At 50.4% G+C, this 17,333-nt stretch overlaps 1 protein-coding gene across 2 annotated transcripts in view; it reads left to right on the top strand.

Annotated features, from left to right (window-relative positions):
- The window catches only part of PARVA (parvin alpha), a 176,301-nt gene extending 159,203 nt beyond the window's left edge, over window positions 1-17,098 (top strand). For both annotated transcript variants that reach the window (XM_044258853.1, XM_044258854.1), the window contains exons 9-13: window positions 732-793; window positions 1,517-1,585; window positions 4,519-4,620; window positions 5,381-5,453; window positions 15,067-17,098. In XM_044258853.1, the coding sequence (XP_044114788.1) occupies window positions 732-793; window positions 1,517-1,585; window positions 4,519-4,620; window positions 5,381-5,453; window positions 15,067-15,143 (383 nt within the window). In that variant the 3' untranslated portion in view covers window positions 15,144-17,098. The remainder of the gene's footprint in view (window positions 1-731; window positions 794-1,516; window positions 1,586-4,518; window positions 4,621-5,380; window positions 5,454-15,066) is intronic.
- The last annotated feature ends 235 nt before the right edge of the window (window positions 17,099-17,333 follow it).

A 17,333-nucleotide genomic window follows, 5' to 3' on the forward strand; every position in this document is an offset into this window, starting at 1 on the left:
CTGAGGGCTCCAGCAAGGGGAGGAAGGGGCAGGGGGCATGGCTGTGCTGCTTTCGACAATTCCACATTTAAGGTGGATGATGTTTGAAATACTCTAATAAACTCAGATCAGCAGACACTTCCAAGTTTCCAGAACACACGCACACATGTTCTTGTCTTTCATCCTCATTCCACTCCTGGGGGAGGTTTTGTTTTCAAATGCCATTTTACAGATGAAGAAACTGAGGCACAAGGTCTGAAATGACGGACTCCCTCGAGAGCAGGAGCACACCTTCCATCCCGGGCCCCCGGGGCTCCCATGCCAACCATCTGTGCACTCCACCACAAGGCTTGCCGTGGCCATCCTGGTTTTGAAAATTAGGGGGTGACATGGTTTGATGTTTGGAAAACATTCTGCCTCCAAAAAGCTTCAGAAATTCTTGAGGCCTGTGACTGAATCATGATGTAACGGATATAAATAGTGAAGAGACATGACCAGTCGCAATTCAAACGGCCTGACAGAGCCCCCCAACCCCAGCCCAAGAGAGGGTTGATGTAGAAAGTGGACACAGAGAAAAGTCCCTATGCTATGAATCAAGCCAGAATGTCTGCCCCCAGCCCAGCTTCCAGAGTTCCCGCCCTGGGTCCCGCACCGAAGAATTCCTGCCTGTCGCTGACATCCAGCCCTCTTGGCTGGGCTTCCCCACCAGGAGGCAGGTCTTTGCTCCACTCTACCTTTTCCTGTTTTTCCAGAACGTGACGCCTTTGACACCTTGTTTGACCACGCACCAGACAAACTCAATGTAGTGAAAAAGGTGAGCAGGAGGTGCCAGGGAGGGAGGGAGGGGAGCGGGCTGCAGCCAGACGTTAGAGCCCATGCCCATAGCTTGCCGGCCGCCCGACCCTGGTGTCCTCGCCAGCTCTCTGCACACTCCAGGCTTCCCCACGCCGAGTAAGTGAGGTACGCTTTACATTCTTGTTCCCGCGGGATACCTTATCCACTCCTTTCTCCCCTCAGGAGGATAGAGTCTCCTGGGGATTCTGAGATGACGAGCACCCTGCCTTCCCATCCACACGGAACTCTTAGCCAACCAGGCCTCTTCCCTCAGACCTCTGTACCCCCCAGGGCACAGGCACTTGCCACCAGGAAGGTCTGGAAGGAGGGACCCAGGGAGGTGGTTTCTTCTCTGGCCCCCCTCCCCAGCCTGGGCTAGGACACTGCACCTGTCATTCTGCCCTCAGGATTTTCTGCCCCTTTCACAGCCCTGAAACTGGCTATTTGAATCACATAGCGCATGGGACCACAAACACGGGGGGCCGTCCTTTCCTATGAACTTGAGGAGCTTGGCAGAAGAGCCTCATAGGCTGCCCATTCTCATGCAGAGCAGCAGTGATCCCTGGCTGGCACCCCCAGCTGGGCCTTGTCCTGTGTGATCACACTGGTCCTTGTCCTTAGGGTAGAATCGCAGAGGTGGCCTCCAGGGTCTGACCCTGGCAGGAGTCTCCATCTTCATTACCGGCGTGTGCTTCTCTTTTAGACACTCATCACTTTTGTGAACAAGCATCTGAATAAACTGAACCTGGAGGTCACAGAACTGGAAACCCAGGTGGGTGACAGCCCTGTTCCGAGTGCCCCACCCCTGCACAGCTAGCCAGGATGGCTTTCCATACTGATCCTGAAGCCTTCTCCTAAGGGAGGGGCATCCTGTTCCGCTCAGAGGGGTGAACTGCATGGAGTGCTGATTTTTTTTCTAATTTTTCTTTTGAAAAGTTGCAAGGATATTCTCGTAAATATCTGCCTACTCTTCACCTATGTACACCAGTTGTCTGCATCTGGCCACATTCAGGGTTTAGTTCTCTGCATCTACACCTAAATACTAAAGCAGATGTCTCTAAGAACAAGTATCCTCTTAAATAATCACATTGCAATTATCCAATTCAAGCAACTGTAACGTCAAGATGTTAATCTATTTACATCGAACCACGTGAAGTTGCGGGTATTTGACTGCTTTTGACAATATCATCAGAGTCAAAGATATTGATATTCTTGGGCTGCTTTCAATGGCCATCTCTTTAGTCTCTTTTTAACATAGTTTGAGGTTTTTTGTTTGGTTTTTTTTTTTTTTTGGTTTGTTTTTGTTTTTTGGTGTGACGTGGACATTTTTGAAGAGTGCAGGCTATTAGATCCATACATAGACCATCTCTCAATTTTTTCCCCTCATTATTAGACTCAGGCTCTGCATTTTCAGTTAACGCTTCCAACCCTGGTAACACTGTGCTCTTCTGAGGCACTATGTCCTTTAGGCCCATTACTGGTGACAGAACTTTGGTCACTTGGTTAGTCTCTATCAGATTTCTCCACTGTAAAGCTTTCTCTGCCCTTATAATGAATCATTATCAGGAGATACTCTAAGACAATATAATACACTGTGTTTCCCACCCCCCTTTCATCTGTGATGAACTTCTGAAGTATGGTTTTCTTTTGAGGACGTGGGCACCTCCTGTTATGTTTACGGCAATTCCCAGGTCTGTCACTGAGCTCTCCCTGGATGTATGGCGTCTGTATTCAATAAAGTGAGCTTTATCTACTCTTTTGGAAGACAGGGAACCTTCTAGAAAAGTGATGCTCCCTCGAGAGGGCTAGCATGAGTTCCGGAATTCCTACTTTGGTTTTCATGGGTAAGGAGTTTTGGGAAAGGGAGCCTCTACCAGGCATGCTTGGGTCTGTCTGCAGGTTCAACCACCAAGTCATCAGAACCAGCAGTCAGGGATGGGAACGGTCTCAGTCAGTGGCACGCAGAGTTCTGAGTGGCCCTGACCCTAACCCAGTGTCCTCCCCTGAGTAGACAGATTGGATTCTTTTATTTTCAGTCCATTCCAGCCACCACCAAAAAGAGGCCCCAAAAAAGAGGTTAACTTGTTTCGGGGGAGGGCCCTGATTCTGACACAGATGCTGGGGTCTGCTCTTCCACTGTCTGCCCTGGTATGGCCCGGGATGAGTCATGTTTGGGCCCTGCCCTTTGAAATTGAAGGCCAGCTGGATGGATGCAGGGAGAAAGCTGCTCCCAGGTCAAGTTCAAAGCCAGGCAATATGCCCATCATGAAGGCTGAGTCACAGACCCACCACCAGATCACCCAGCAAAGTTCAGACAGAGGGTCCAACCCACGTTCCAGGCAATTCTGTCTAGTTTTAAGTTCCTTGAGATGATTCCAAGAACTCTGACTTCTTAAGAACTCTTTACCAACTGGGATTGATGTTCACAAAGGTTCGGGGGGCCCACCTCCTTTAAAAGATTCTCTAATTTCAAGTATGCAGCTGATCTCTAGATCTTTGTTCAGGCCATCCCCCACCTGCAGCAATACCTACTCATCCCAGATGTCCCCCATCGCCCAGGCCCCCACTGCCTCCTCAAAGCCCACCCCAATTGCCCAGTGCACATTTTCCTTGCCGCCCTGTCAGCAGAAGACCTATACCTCCCACTTAGCCCAGGAGTCTTCTGTCCCTCAGACCAGGTTCCCAACTGCCCTTGATGGAACGGACCAGGCCCTCAGCCTCTCGCTGTGGCCCTCAGCACACAGTCATGTTTTGCCAACAAGAGCCAGGGAGTTGATCCTGATCGCTTTGCTGTCTTCGCAGAGAGTAATAGCAATAGTTGAGATTTAGGAGGTGTTGGGTACATGCCAGGGTTCTAGCACTCTACAGATATTAATTGGTTTATCCTCCCAATAATCTTACAAAGTAAGTACTATCCCTGTCATCGTCCCCACTTCACAGATGAGAAACATGAGGCACAGAGAAGTTACATGACTTTCTCAAGTCTCACAGCTAGTAAGTAGGACAGCCGGAGGCCTGGCTCCAGAGCCCACGTTTGCAACAGCTACACCCTGCTGCCTCTCGAACAGTAATCAAGAACGAGGTGAGACAGGAGAATGCTCAGGCCTCTAGGACACTAGACATCTTGCCCTACTGACAAAGAGAAGTCACCCTGCTGTGGCCCTTGGACCCTCTTTCCTGCCTCCCTCCGCCCTCCCGCCAACTTCCCCAACTACTCCTACTTATCCCTCAGCTCTCCATTCAGGCACAACCACCTCCAGAAGCCTTCCTTGTCACCTTCAGTGGGGGGTGAAGGACCTCTGTCACTGTCACACAGGCTAGCGTGCTTCCCTCCATCACAGCAGCTGCTGCCTTTCCTCCCCATCGTCTCCCCACTCGACTGGAGCTCCTCAAGGACAGGGACCACACCTGACCTCTCTCTATAGTGCCGGTCCCAGATCAGGGCTGGGTGCATGGTCAGTGCTCGATACATGCTGGGTCGCTGAAACCAGGACTGTGGGCGGTGGCTCCCGTGTGGGACCAGCCAGACATGGGGCGGGTCTGTTGCAAAGCAAACCACGCAGGCCACTGCTCCTCAGCCCTGGCCAGCAGCCTGCCTGGGGAGGTAGCCTTTGGGGCGCTGACATGGCGACTGACCAGCCCCCAGGATGGGGCTTGCCGGGGGGCTCTGGGCCTCAGTGCCTTCACCTGGCCTTCTCCCTGCAGTTTGCAGATGGGGTGTACCTGGTGCTGCTCATGGGGCTCCTGGAGGGCTACTTTGTGCCCCTGCACAGCTTCTTCCTGACCCCGGACAGCTTTGAGCAGAAGGTAAGGGGAGGGGACATTAAGGGAGGTCCCCAGCTCGTGTGTCCCACCCACTCACCCACCCGCACCCCTGCTGGGGCCATGTGGGGGAAAAGGCTGCAGCTTCACATCTGCCCAGAGTCTTCGGCAGTGGGATGTGGGGCCCATTCTGATGAACAGCTGAGCTGGGAAGGAGCTTTTTGCAGATCCCTGAGCATTGTGAACAGTTCTCCCTTCCCTTTGTGGTCTGGCCCTGGCCCCCTAGCCGTACGCCCCTGCCGAGTGCACAGCCCAGCCTCATCTCCCCTCGGACAGAATGGGAATGGTGGCCGTAAGGCTGGCCAGACCTGAGGCTCATGGTCAGCCTGGTTCTGATGCCCCCATGGGCTGCCCCACCTGCCTTCTAGATAGAGGACATTTGGTCCAAAGCAGAAACCACTCTCTGCCTCTCGAACATGTCTTGCCATCTGATCCTTTCACACTCATATCCCTAAGTTCAAAGTCCTGGCCATTGACACAGGAACACACTAGGACAGGAAGGAGAGCTTGAACTTGTCCAGGAACGTTTCCTCAACAGCCAGCTGGGACCGACCAGCCTGCACTCCGCACAGCCTGCCCATCTTGGTAGCTTTGTTTCTCCTTCACATTAGGGCCGCATTTCTACCTGGCCTCTGCCTTCTGGCTATACTTCTGGCTCCTTTGCTTCCCAGGGTCAGGAGCCTGGAGCTCCCAACAGTCCAGGAATCCGGGCACAATGACACAGACACCGCATTTCTCTTTCCAGGTCTTGAACGTCTCCTTTGCCTTTGAGCTCATGCAAGACGGAGGATTGGAAAAGCCAAAGCCACGGCCAGAAGGTACTTAGCTCTTCCCTGGGTTGGTGACGGGACTGAGAGACCCTGTCCCTGCACATGAGTGTTCAGGGCACTGGACAAGCCTCATATTTGACATCAGGGAAACGGGTTCTTCTCTGAAGTCTTCTTTGCCATGTGTCGGGGGAGGTGGGACAGGGCGTAGCTGCTCAGTCCTGGAGATCCTTTGTGAACCACAAATAAAGATCCCACGCATGGGACTACAAAGGAAGGCCTGAGCAGAGGGGCCACCAGAACTGCCCTGTGGCTAGTTTCCAGGTTCTTCTGTCCCTGGACGGGGTGCTGACCTGTCACACAGCTATATCCCGGCCAGGCAGGGGCAGATACCAGAGTCCTCTGCTCGCAGCAGAGTTGCCTCCCCTGTTCTTGACTCACTCCAACTCCACCCAGAGAGGAGGCCTGATTGACTGGGTTCGGACTGCAAATCTAAGACAGAATAAAAATGCAGAAGGAGCAGCCTGCTCGAGCAGCCCTCCCATGCTCACACTGGAGCTGTGTGCGTCTGTACATATGGAGGCTCATCTCTCCTGGGAATCTTCTTGGTACGGATGATTATTGACTTACTGACTGAAATATTCCATTTTATCAGTGCTGGTGAGTCAACACTGTGTTGTAGATAATTTTATGTTTTCCATCCATGGGTCCTTTTGCTTGCACTTTCCTAGCTGTTTAAAGGAAAGTGGACAAGTAGGGATGGGGTGCGTTCCCTCCCCATTGCCGCACTCAGTCCTCCCCCCATGCCTCCACATCCAGGGAGGCAGGCTCTGTCCAGGGGCGCACCACCCCATCGATGGCGCTATGCCCAGAGCGGTAACCTGACCTCAAGCCACTTGCCGCCCTCAGGGGAGGGAAAAGATGCCCCCAGTAACCACAACAGAATGACAGTGGTGACAACTGCTTTTGAAAGACGTACCACTAAGAGAGCGAGAGAATGGAGGAAGGGACATCACTTCAGTCTGGGCAGAGGACGGTTTGAGGGAGACGGTGGCAGCGGGGATAACCCGGGAAGATCAGACAGGGCTTTTGTATTTGGAGAACAGGAGAAAGGAGCCAGCATCCCAGATGGGAGGACAGTGTGAGCCCAAGTCCTGCCTGGGGTAGGGGGCGGGGCTCTGTCTGTGAAAGAGCAGAGCATGCCAGCTGTGTGGCCTTGGGCAACTCACCTACCATCTCTGAGCCCACTTTTCATGTCCATAAAAATGGAGCTCCAAGAGACTTGCTCCTGACAGGGTTCAGCGTGATGGTGTCTGACGCAGAGCACCTGGCACCTGATAACGAATGTAAGCAGCTACCTACTGGGCTGGAACAGTAAGAGTGAAATTGAGTAATGGTTGGTGAAGATGAAGCAAGCTGGGTTAGGTCCTAGAGGGACTTGATGCCAAGGCAGAAGGTTTGGACTTTATTCTGTAGGCAGTGGGAGACGGGAGCTGCTTCTTCTTTTTTTTTTTTTTAAGATGTTATTTATTTATTTATTTATTTGAGAGAACGAAAGAGAGCGAGAAAGTGTGAGGGGGGGAGGGGGGAGGGGGCAGAGGAGAGAGAGAAGCAGGCTCCCCGCTGAGCAGGGAGCCCAAAATGGGCCTTGATCCCAGGACTCTGGGATCATGACCTGAGCTAAAGGCAGATGCTTAAACGACTGAGCCACCCAGGCGCCCAACATGGAAGGTTCTTAAGCAGGCAGGTGACGTGATCAGAACTCTGTTCCAGGGAGATCCTTTGGAAGGCAGTGTGAAAAACAGATGTTTAGCTGTGGGGCACCATCGGCAGCATTGGGGAGCCCTAGAAGAAAGAGCAAGCTTGGTAGGGGACATTAGGATGTCAGCTCTAGGAAGCCGAGGCATCAACCAAGCAGAACTGGAGTTCGGGGAAAAGAGCAGGGCTGCGGTTATATAATTGAAGTCTTCCGCTTAGTGGAAGCTCAACAGCAGGAAAGCATGCAGAGAAAAGAAAAAGGTTCAAGACAGTATCTTGTGGGAATGCCTTTACTTGAAGCCAGAGGGGAAAGCAGGAAACCAGAGGAGAGAGGTGGACTGTGAAGACACGGGCTGCGTCCCCATGTCATGCCTCGTCACAGCAAGGATAAAACATGAACCGAGAAATCAGGGGAAGGACTTCTAGGTACTGCAGCACAAGGACGTCAGTTGGGGCAAATTCGGCTCTAGCCAACAAAAGTCAATCCGTTATTCTCACTTAGTGTCACCTGTTCTAAGTGCCTGGTCACTGCCGAGGGCCTCTACCAAGGTAGGTGTCCTTCTAGCAGCCCTCTGGGGCCAAGGTCCCACTGGCCGTCATGAGGCCATTAGGAATGGACTTTGAGCCCCGCAGTCAGATGACGAACACTCGGCTTCAGAGTGAGAGAGACGGCGGGAGAGCTCTGGCCAGCATTTCTGTTTCCGTGTTCTTGAGCCGCTTAATAGGAAACTTCCTGGTCACGGATCAGCAGGACTCCCCCACCCCCCCCATACGTCCATTGTCGGGCGTTCATTTCCCTCGGAACAGTTAGTTTTCCCAGTATCAATTAACCTATAGGGATATTTCTGCATTTAGAGGACATTTCTTGTACAATTACAGACTGAACTGCTTAATATGAGACTTCCTGACCCATGGCAATGGAAAAACACATCTGTTTTATTTGTTGTCACACTGGGCATCATGCCCATGCTGAAAATTTCCAGTGCGTAAAGGAGAATTGAACCGGCATGTTGTGAAATTGTTCTTTGGAAGAGGTCTCTACCCCAGCATCCCCTCTGTTTCTGCCCCTCTACCTGGAAAGTGAGATTCAAGAGTAAATGCTGCAGACTTTACAAAAGGTGCCCACATGGAGGATTCTTTGAGGGTGTCTCTGAAATCACATCAACTATGGTGGAGGCATTTTTTATGCCAAAGGTTTTAAGCTCAGGGAAATGCATTCTCTGCCGTGCTGTTTGACATTCAAAGTTCCATTGAACCTTGAAATCTCCTGGGAACTAGGTGTGCATCCCAGATGAGTTTTGCTGCCCAGCCTTCATCAACTTTTAGTAGCCCAAGTGTTAGCACCAGGATCACAGCCGAGGACACAGTGGAAATCCCTGCATAAAGCTGGTGGCTTTTTATTTAGGACATCACACCACCTGTCTTCCAGTACACACGCCTGCCCCATTATTATGCAAGCGGATTCCTTGCTGGATATGGTTAAGACTCTAGCATTAGAGCCAAGTGGGGACACAGAAGGAATCTAGTACTCGCTAGGAACCACAGCTGTCGGTCAGCCAGCAGGCTGATGGAATATCTACAATTTAAAGAGTTGAAAAGTTGGGGCCAGACTTCAAACAATGCTGAAAATTCCAGGCAGGTGATAAGAAGCTGAGTTCCAAGGAATCAATTCGTTTGGGGAAGGCCTTGGTTAGTGACTGGAAATAAGGAAAGTAGTTCAGTTTTAGTTCTCTTCCCCATTCCCTGAGACGAGCATGCAGACCAGACAGTGGCAAAAATGTGAAACTGAGCATTTCAAGTGTTAACAAGGGTGGGCATCCACAGAAACTGCTCGCGTGAAAATAAACACAACCATTTCAAGCACTAGTTTGCCTTTATGTAACAGCTGAAGTTTTGCATGACCTTCTATGGTAGGCAGAAGGATGGCCCCCAAAATGCTCACACCCTCATCCCCAGGATATGATAGTATGTCACCTTCCATGGCAAAAGGGACTTTGCAGGTATGATTAAGTTGAGGATCTTGGAGCTTCTGGAAAGTTCTGGTATAATCACAAAGGAAGCACAAGACTCAGCATTGGCGTGATGCAGTACGAGAAAGACTCAAACAGCCATCGCTGGCTTTGGGGACAGAAGGGGTTACAAGCCAAAGAACAGGCTTCTAGAAGCTAGCTCCTAGCAGCTAGAAAAGGCAAGAGAATTGATTCTCCCTGAAGTTTCCAGAAGAGATTGCAGCCCTGCAGAGGCCTTGATTTTTTATCCCAGTGCCACGCACTTTAGCCTATGACCTTTAGAACTGTATGATAACAGATTGGGGTTGTTTTAAGCCACCAAACCCGTGATAATTCATTAACAGCAGCAATAGGAGACGAATACACCGTCTGATGCAGTACTGCATGCATAGGTATGTGTGTCCATACATCAGGAAACTAGCCCAAGACCATCATGGTAGCTGAGATGGGACTGCACATCCCAACACACTAGATGCACTGGGGCATAGTCAGACCACGGATTAATACCCAGCAAGGATAAAACATGAACCAAGAAATCAGGGGAAGGACTTCTAGGTACTGCAGCACAAGGACGTCAGTGATTCTTCTCTGCAAAAGGAGCGAATATAAAACTGGACACAAGGACTCAACACGACCACTTCAAGGCACTGAAAACGATTGCAAACCACAACAAATGGAGAAACGCTTTTCCTGCAGAACTAGATAATTAGGGCTATCTCAATAAAACCAATGACACCTCAAAATTATTTACAAAACTGAACAGCTCACTGAACACGGGTAAGTCCTATAAACATAATTTTAAGAAAAAGAAAATCACAAAAGTATATACATAGCATGATTCTGCTGATGCAAAGCATAAAAACAGGCAAAACTAAAATCTGCTCTTCAAAGGTACCAATGTTGGGACGCCTGGGTGGCTCAATCAGTTAAGCATCTGCTTTCGGCTCAGGTCATGATCCCAGGGTCCTGGGATCAAGTCCCACATCGGGCTCCCTGCTCAGTGGGAAGCCTGCTTCTCCCTCTGCTTGCTGCTCCCTCTGCTTGTGCTCTTTCTCTTTTCTCTGTCAAATAAATAAAATCTTTTAAAAATAAAATAAGAAGTCCAGATAGTTGTTATCTTTGCGGGGTACGAGAGGTTTGTGATCGGGATGTGGGTGGGGGGGCATTTCAAGGGTACTGACAACATTATGCTTCTGCCGTGGGTGCTGGTTACCTCAGGGATCTCTTTCAAACACTTAAAACTGCCCATATATGTTCCATGAGCTTTTCTGGATGTTTGTCTCCTTTCATTTTTTTTTTTTTAAATATGTATAGAAAATACCAAAATCCCCAGATAGAGTAGCAGGTCCACACCAATACAAGCCATCTCCAGAGGATGGGTCCTAGCCCAGTGGGGAATAGGGAGCACCAGAGTAAGCAGGCAGAGTCCAGGATCAGCCAGCTCCATCGGGAGGGGGATGGGGCCAGACTCTCCCCCAGGAGCAGGCCTGTGACTGCCCAACTTATTCCAGCCCCCACCACCTGGTGGCACTGAGCCACCAGCTGTCTTCCCACCTTGCTCAAGAGATCTGAGGACCCGGCAGGGAAGCTTCAGAGAAAGGCACTCAACGACTGCCCCAGACTGGGATGAGGGGGACTGCGGGCACAAGCAGGTCCAGGGAGGGCATGGCCGTAGAGGGCCCCGTCCTCCTGGGTAGAAACTGAGTTTCCACAGTGACGAGTTGCCCTCCCCTTCCTTGACTTCTGCATCAGCTAGAGAGCCATGAGCTCATTTTGGTTGGTCATCTAATGAACAGGAAGAGGCACTCACGCCACCGGGAGAGAGAGGAGCACACATGGAGCGTTTTCCCTTTGGTTGGAGGCTGTTTTCTTCCTGGAGTAGCCTGGGGTCTGATCTGTTTCTCCCCTGCTCACATAGAGCCAGCCCGCCTCTGTTCTGGTTGCTTCTAAATAGGAGCTCCACCGTCCGGACTGCTCCCAGAGAGGGGCCCTGGTCCAGCACGCAGAGGCCGTCAGGGCAGGACTGAGTTGCTAATCACACAGCTTATTAGGCCAGGGCTTTCAGGAGGCTCTGTTTACACAGCATGGAGTCACAGTTCATTCCCAGGAATCCAGAGGCCCTCTCCTTGCTGAGATGGCCCATCTACTGACCTGCTTGAAACTCTGTGACAGTTGGCTTTCTTAGTAAGGCGATCGCCTGTAGGAAGAAGGAAGTCAGGTTTCCTAGGGCCTACTCTATGTGAATGGCACCCCACCCTCAGAGTTGTGCAGTACACAGACTGCACAGCTGTGCACAACAGCTCTATAAACAGGCAAAGACAGGGAAGGGAACGACCATTTAGGGAGCCCTTAATGTGTTCTAGATGTTTTTCATAAAACCTAATTTTACTGGTGAAGAAATTGATGCAGAGAAGTTAAAGGACTTTAACTGGGTTACACAGCCATCATGAAGATGGGCCTCAAACTTTAGTGGGCCTTAAAATTAAATGGTCAGTCTTAATCTCACAAAACAAACTGAGGGTTGCTGGGGGGAGGGGGTTTAGGAGAAGGGGATGGGGTTATGGACATTGGGGAGGGTATGTGCTATGGTGAGTGCTGTGAAGTGTATAAACCTGGCGATTCACAGACCTGTACCCCTGGGGATAAAAATACATTATATGTTTATAAAAAAAAATAATTGGTCAGTTTGAGACATTCTCCCATCATATTGGACATCTTCCTTCTCCAGAAACCTCAAAACTCGCATGGCCTTAAAAGGGGAAAACAAGTCCTCCTGCCTCCATCCTTGTCTGTCCTCCATCAGGCCCCCAAGTTCCTCCTTTGTGCCCAGGCCCACTGCCTCCATTCCTCATCTGGGTAATACTTTGCCTCCCCCAGCACTTGGCTTTGCTCCCTCCCACACCATCAGTGGAAGTCATGTCCCTGGGAATTCTTTCCAGTTTGACCCTCTTAGGAGCATGTAGCCCTGTTGGCTATCTCATCTTCCCAGAATTTTCTTCCTTGGCTCTCACGACACAGGGCAATCATTTATTCATCTAGCTAGTCATAACTCTTGAGGTCTGTGCACGCCAGTTACTAGGCTAGGTGCTAGAGCAAGGACTGTCTGGGGTCAAGTCCCACGCCATCCAGGGAAGAGGCAGACTAAATCGAATGAGCACACGAATCACTGATTTTGCACTGGAGGGCCAAGAAGGAAGAGCAGGGGGACTTTGAGACCATAAAGCAGGGTACCCTCACCCAGGCCACGTGTCAGGAAGGCTTCCCTCAGGAGGTGGTGCTTTGAGCCAAGGTCTGCGGAAAGATGGGAAGTCAGCCACCTGGAAGAGGTAATCTAGGCAGTCACTGTGTATAGAGACCAAGAAGTTGGAGGAGTGCAGCCATTGGGAAGGAGTGAAAGTAAGTCCATGTGACCTGTGCAGAGTGAACGAGGGAGAGCGTGGCAAGAAGTGAGACTGGAAAGGTGGACAAGGTTCACACCATGCTTTGCAAAGTCATTGTTTAGGATTTGGACCTTAAGTGAAATCGTTATTTGGACATACAAGTTGTGAGCTGCAAACTTCAAGGGCACCATTTATGTTATGATCTGTCGTAATGATGCCCTGGAAATGTGAATGATACACCCTAACGTTGTCCAGTGTTCATCCTGAACGACCATACCCAGAGACTAAATAGTCTACCTATGGTGGGTCACATGGATTGGAGAGGGCAAGAGGCTTTGAGGAGCCCAGTTAGGACCCTGTTGCCATGGTCCCAGTGCCACCGTAACCTTCCCATTCATGCCCACTCCCTTGCTGAGCTCAGCTCTGTCCCTCTCTGCTCTCCAGCAATTCCTTCCCGAACTTCTCAACATTTGACTTGAGCGGAATTTAAGAGCTACTCAACAGCAAGCAGTCAGGAAAAAGTAGCAGTCAGCCTACAGGGCATAGGACTCCTGCCAACAGAGAGTATGTTGGATGGGCAGGGCAAGGTGGCAGAGCTGAGCCACCAGACAGGGTCTCATGTTAACGGAGGCTCGATATGTGCCTGAAAAAATTATAACTGCACCTGAACTGACATGGGAGTAGGAAAGGAAGCTGAGCTCCAGACCTCCCAAGTGGTCCCAGGAAGGCCATGAACACGTCCATCAGCTAGAGAACTTGGAGCAGGGTCCAAGCCCAGCTGGGGTAGAAGAGGATAGGTTTCAGCTGGAATGAGGCTTGTGGGGGGTCGATCGGAAGAACCCTAGGCCCTGGGCCTCAGTTTGTGGCCCAGTCAGTGTCCATCTTTTAGAGCCTGGGCCCTGGGGCCCGAGCGTGCCTGGCTTGAACCTGGGAGCCACAACCCAGCCTGTCAGAGCCACAGCCTCCAGCTCTGCCTGATCTCCAAGAGTCCCCATTCCTATGGACCAGGGCATGACTAGACTTCCGACATCTTCCCCAGTCCCTTCTTTCCCAGTGGCTTAGCGGGAGCTTTCCCAGCTTCAAATCCGAGGGCATTTACTATTTTCTTTTCTTTTTTTTTCTTTTTAAGATTTTTATTTATTTATTTATTTATTTATTTATTTGACAGAGAGATCACAAGTAGGCAGAGAGGCAGGCAGAGAGAGAGAGGGGGAAGCAGGCTCCCCGCTGAGCAGAGAGCCCGATGTGGGGCTCGATCCCAGGACCCTGGGATCATGACCTGAGCCAAAGGCAGAGGCTTTAACCCACTGAGCCACCCAGGCGCCCGCATTTGCTATTTTCATTTACCTCATTTACTTCATCTGAACTTCTGCAAAGTTAGATTTTTAAAAAATCATTCTTACTGTGCAAGACATCACATATACAGAAAGGTAGATAAAACATCGACATTCGGGTCTGTGATGCATCAGCCCCGAAGCCACTGTGTAACCAGCACCGAGCTCCCAGGCGCTCCTTCCCGCTATGTGATCCTGAGCCTTCTTCCTAAATGTAACTGCTGTCCTGGCTCCTAGAGTCACTGGGCTTTCACTTTTTTTTCTTTTTTCCTCTTTCACTTTTCCTTAATTTTTACCTAAATATGCCCTCCTAAATAGTAGGCAGGATCCTTTTTTTGTGTTCTCTCTCCTCCAGCTCTTCAAAGGCCAGGTCTCCAAGGGAGTGAGTGCGGAGGAGACAGGACCAGGGAGGAGGCCTTCTAGGGGCAGAGGGACTGGCAGGGGGCTGGGGGGGTGGGTGCAACTAGAGAAGAAGGTGACCAGCAAATAGAAGGGAGGGAGGGAGGAAATGATTGTATAAAACCTGGGGAGCCCATGGCAGAACTCTCCTGAAAACACAAACTCCCAGCCTCAAACCCAGCTGCGTTGCCCTGTCCTCACCAGGAGCAGTCTGGTGTCATCTCCTGACAGCGATTGACAGAGTAATCACCGCCAGGTGGGCTCCTGTGCCCTCGGGGACCCTCCCTCCCTCAGGGAGAGGCAGCTCTGTCATAACTCCCCACCTGCCCCCCCCCACTCTAGCCCCAGGACCCCCGCTCCTCCCCACCACTCCGAGCTGGCTCTGAGACAGAAGCTGAAGGCAGAGAAGCCCGGGGCACAAGTGAGACTCGGGAGGCAGGCCAGGGGCCCCTCATCTGGCGATGTTGTTTCCAGAACAAAGCCTGTAGGGTCCGGGGTCTGCTTTATTTCAGTGAGAGGTGAGACCCCCGTGCCCAGCAGCTCTGCCCCTCACCACCCACCTGCCTCTGGTTGGCTAGTGGGGAGGCTCTTTTTCTCTCCCAGCAGGACTGGGAGCTCTTCAGGAGCACCAGATGATGTCCTGGGTAGGGGGGGTGGGGGTCAGGACATGCACCCCAGGACCATGCTGGACACATAAGGTGGGTGGTAGAAGAAAGGGGACAAGGATACCTGCTGTGGGCTCTGTGGCCCCACCAAAGCACGTGTGTTTTTGTTTTCTACGCAGACATTGTCAACTGTGACCTGAAATCCACACTTCGAGTGTTGTACAACCTCTTCACCAAGTACCGGAACCTGGAGTGAGGGGCATGCCGGCCCCCTCCCCCGCCGTCTTCACCTGCTTGTTCCCGTGTCCAGCTCTGTGCTCTCCCATTAGTCCAGCTCCCACCCAGGGATAGCAGGGCTGAAGTTAGGAAGGAAAGGATCAGTAACTCAGTGGGCTGACTCACACCTCCCAGACCCCTGGGGACTGACTGGCCATTGTCCCCATCCTGGGGCCTGGTCTGGATTTCCTCAGTGTGATTTGGGAACCAGTTTAGGCACAAGAGACTCCCCTCAGAAGATGAAGATAAAGGTCATAGTTACCATTTAATGGTCGCAAACTACGTGCTGGGCACCATGCTAAGTGCTCCGACATACTCATGATTCCCACTGAAGCAAATATTATCATCCCCTTTGATAGACAAGGAAACGGAGGCTCAGAGAGGTTCGGTGACTTGCCAGAGCCTGACATTTGTTTTTCTTCCTTGAACGTGTTCGTTAATAACTGGCCCATCCCAGTACACGGTACACCCTGTAGTTGGGGGAGGGGACGTGCACCTGCGTGCTCCACGACAGACGAGCCCCCGCCTCCCTCCCCCATCTCACTGCTAGGCAGGCTGGGTCAGGGCTCAGTGATTCACACTGGCATCGGCTAATCCAATTTAACTCAATTAATTGTGTGTGTGTGTGTGGCAGGAGTCATGTCCCTCAACTACTTTGTACAAATGAAAATTACTCTTAATTCCTTCAGATTGGTAATAACCCCATACTCGGGTTTCAGGGTGACATTTGGGAAGAATTCTGTTTAAAATTAATGGAGTGGTGCATTCTGCAGCCTTTTTGCTTGATTGCATGTAATGGAAGTGCCCTATATTTTCCTGCAAAATAAGTACTCAATTCATTATCGTTAGGCAAATGTACAATATACTCAGGCACCACAGAGAGCTGGGCGCAGGCCCATGTGAGCAGGGCTTAGGAAGTAGGGCTCTTCAACAGGGACCCTTGAACTTTAAAGAAAGGAACTCCTTTTTGCCTTCTAATTGATCATTTAGACCATTTCTGGCTAAGTCTGCCCACATAGCAGTTACTGGCTAATTCAGGCGAGGAAAAATGTAAGTCATTTAGACCCAAGCTGAGCCGTCTCCTTGCGTGGGTTTCCTCGTGGGTTTGCTATTACTTGTGTCCCCTCTCCGTGAACCTAACTTTGAAATACAGGACTCTGCTTGTCCCAGGCTGCTGCGTTCTGTACGCATAGGAAAGGGGCTGAAGTGGGAGTGACCAGAGGGACAGGAAACGTGGGGAAGCATTTGCACACTTGACATAGGGTGGGAATACCCCCACGTAGAGGAATGGGGCTTATGGTACTTAACATCTGCCCTTAAATTGACTAAGGCCTTGGGGTAAATAAAAACTCATTCTACTGTTATGTTTTCATTATAGAATTTTCCTAAATATGCCAGATGGACCCCAGCCTGTATACCCACCCAAAGTCTGTGCCTGTTTTGTCACTATTTTCAGCTCATTGCCCAAAGCCCACCTCTAGTTTGAGGAATTAATTTTGATCTCTGTCTCCATCACCACCCCTGCCCAAAGTTAGGCCTCCCATATTGTCCAAAACATTTCCTTCCAGCTTCGAAACATTTCTTGCTCTCTGTCTACCGGCCATAACTCAGAACCATAAAAATCTAGATACACCACATACTTCTGTGGATTTTTTGCTCTAGGAAATACTTATTACTCAGCATAAGGAGCTTTTAAGAGAGAAAGGCAATACATTCTCTGGTGCCAATTTATGTAAAAGAATACAATTCTTTACATGATTAACGAAATACTGCATTTTTCATTAGAACACACTAAATAGTATAATATTTCTGTTTGTGCTCATTTAAATTCCTGATAACAAATCAAGATAAACCATGGCTTTGTCTCCTTGAGCAGTCAGAAAGCGGGACGAAATAAGAGGAATGCATTCATTTAAACATGCTTTGCTGTACAAATTCTGTCTCCTTTGTTGTCCTTTTTTCTTTATATTCAAGCTGCCAATGTACAAAGTACAAGGGACCTTGTTAACACCCTTTTGTGTTTTGCATTTATGTGGTAATAGAAACACCTCAGAACACTGGGAAGGTTTTAAAGAACCGGTCTCAAGATGGCGGCCTCTCCCTCAGTCTAGAAGCCTAGGGCCTGGGTCTGTCAGCTCCCCTCACCTAGAGGTTTTCCTTTAGATTCTAG

Source organism: Neovison vison, chromosome 7, assembly GCF_020171115.1.
Source record: "Neovison vison isolate M4711 chromosome 7, ASM_NN_V1, whole genome shotgun sequence".
NCBI lineage: Eukaryota > Metazoa > Chordata > Mammalia > Carnivora > Mustelidae > Neogale > Neogale vison.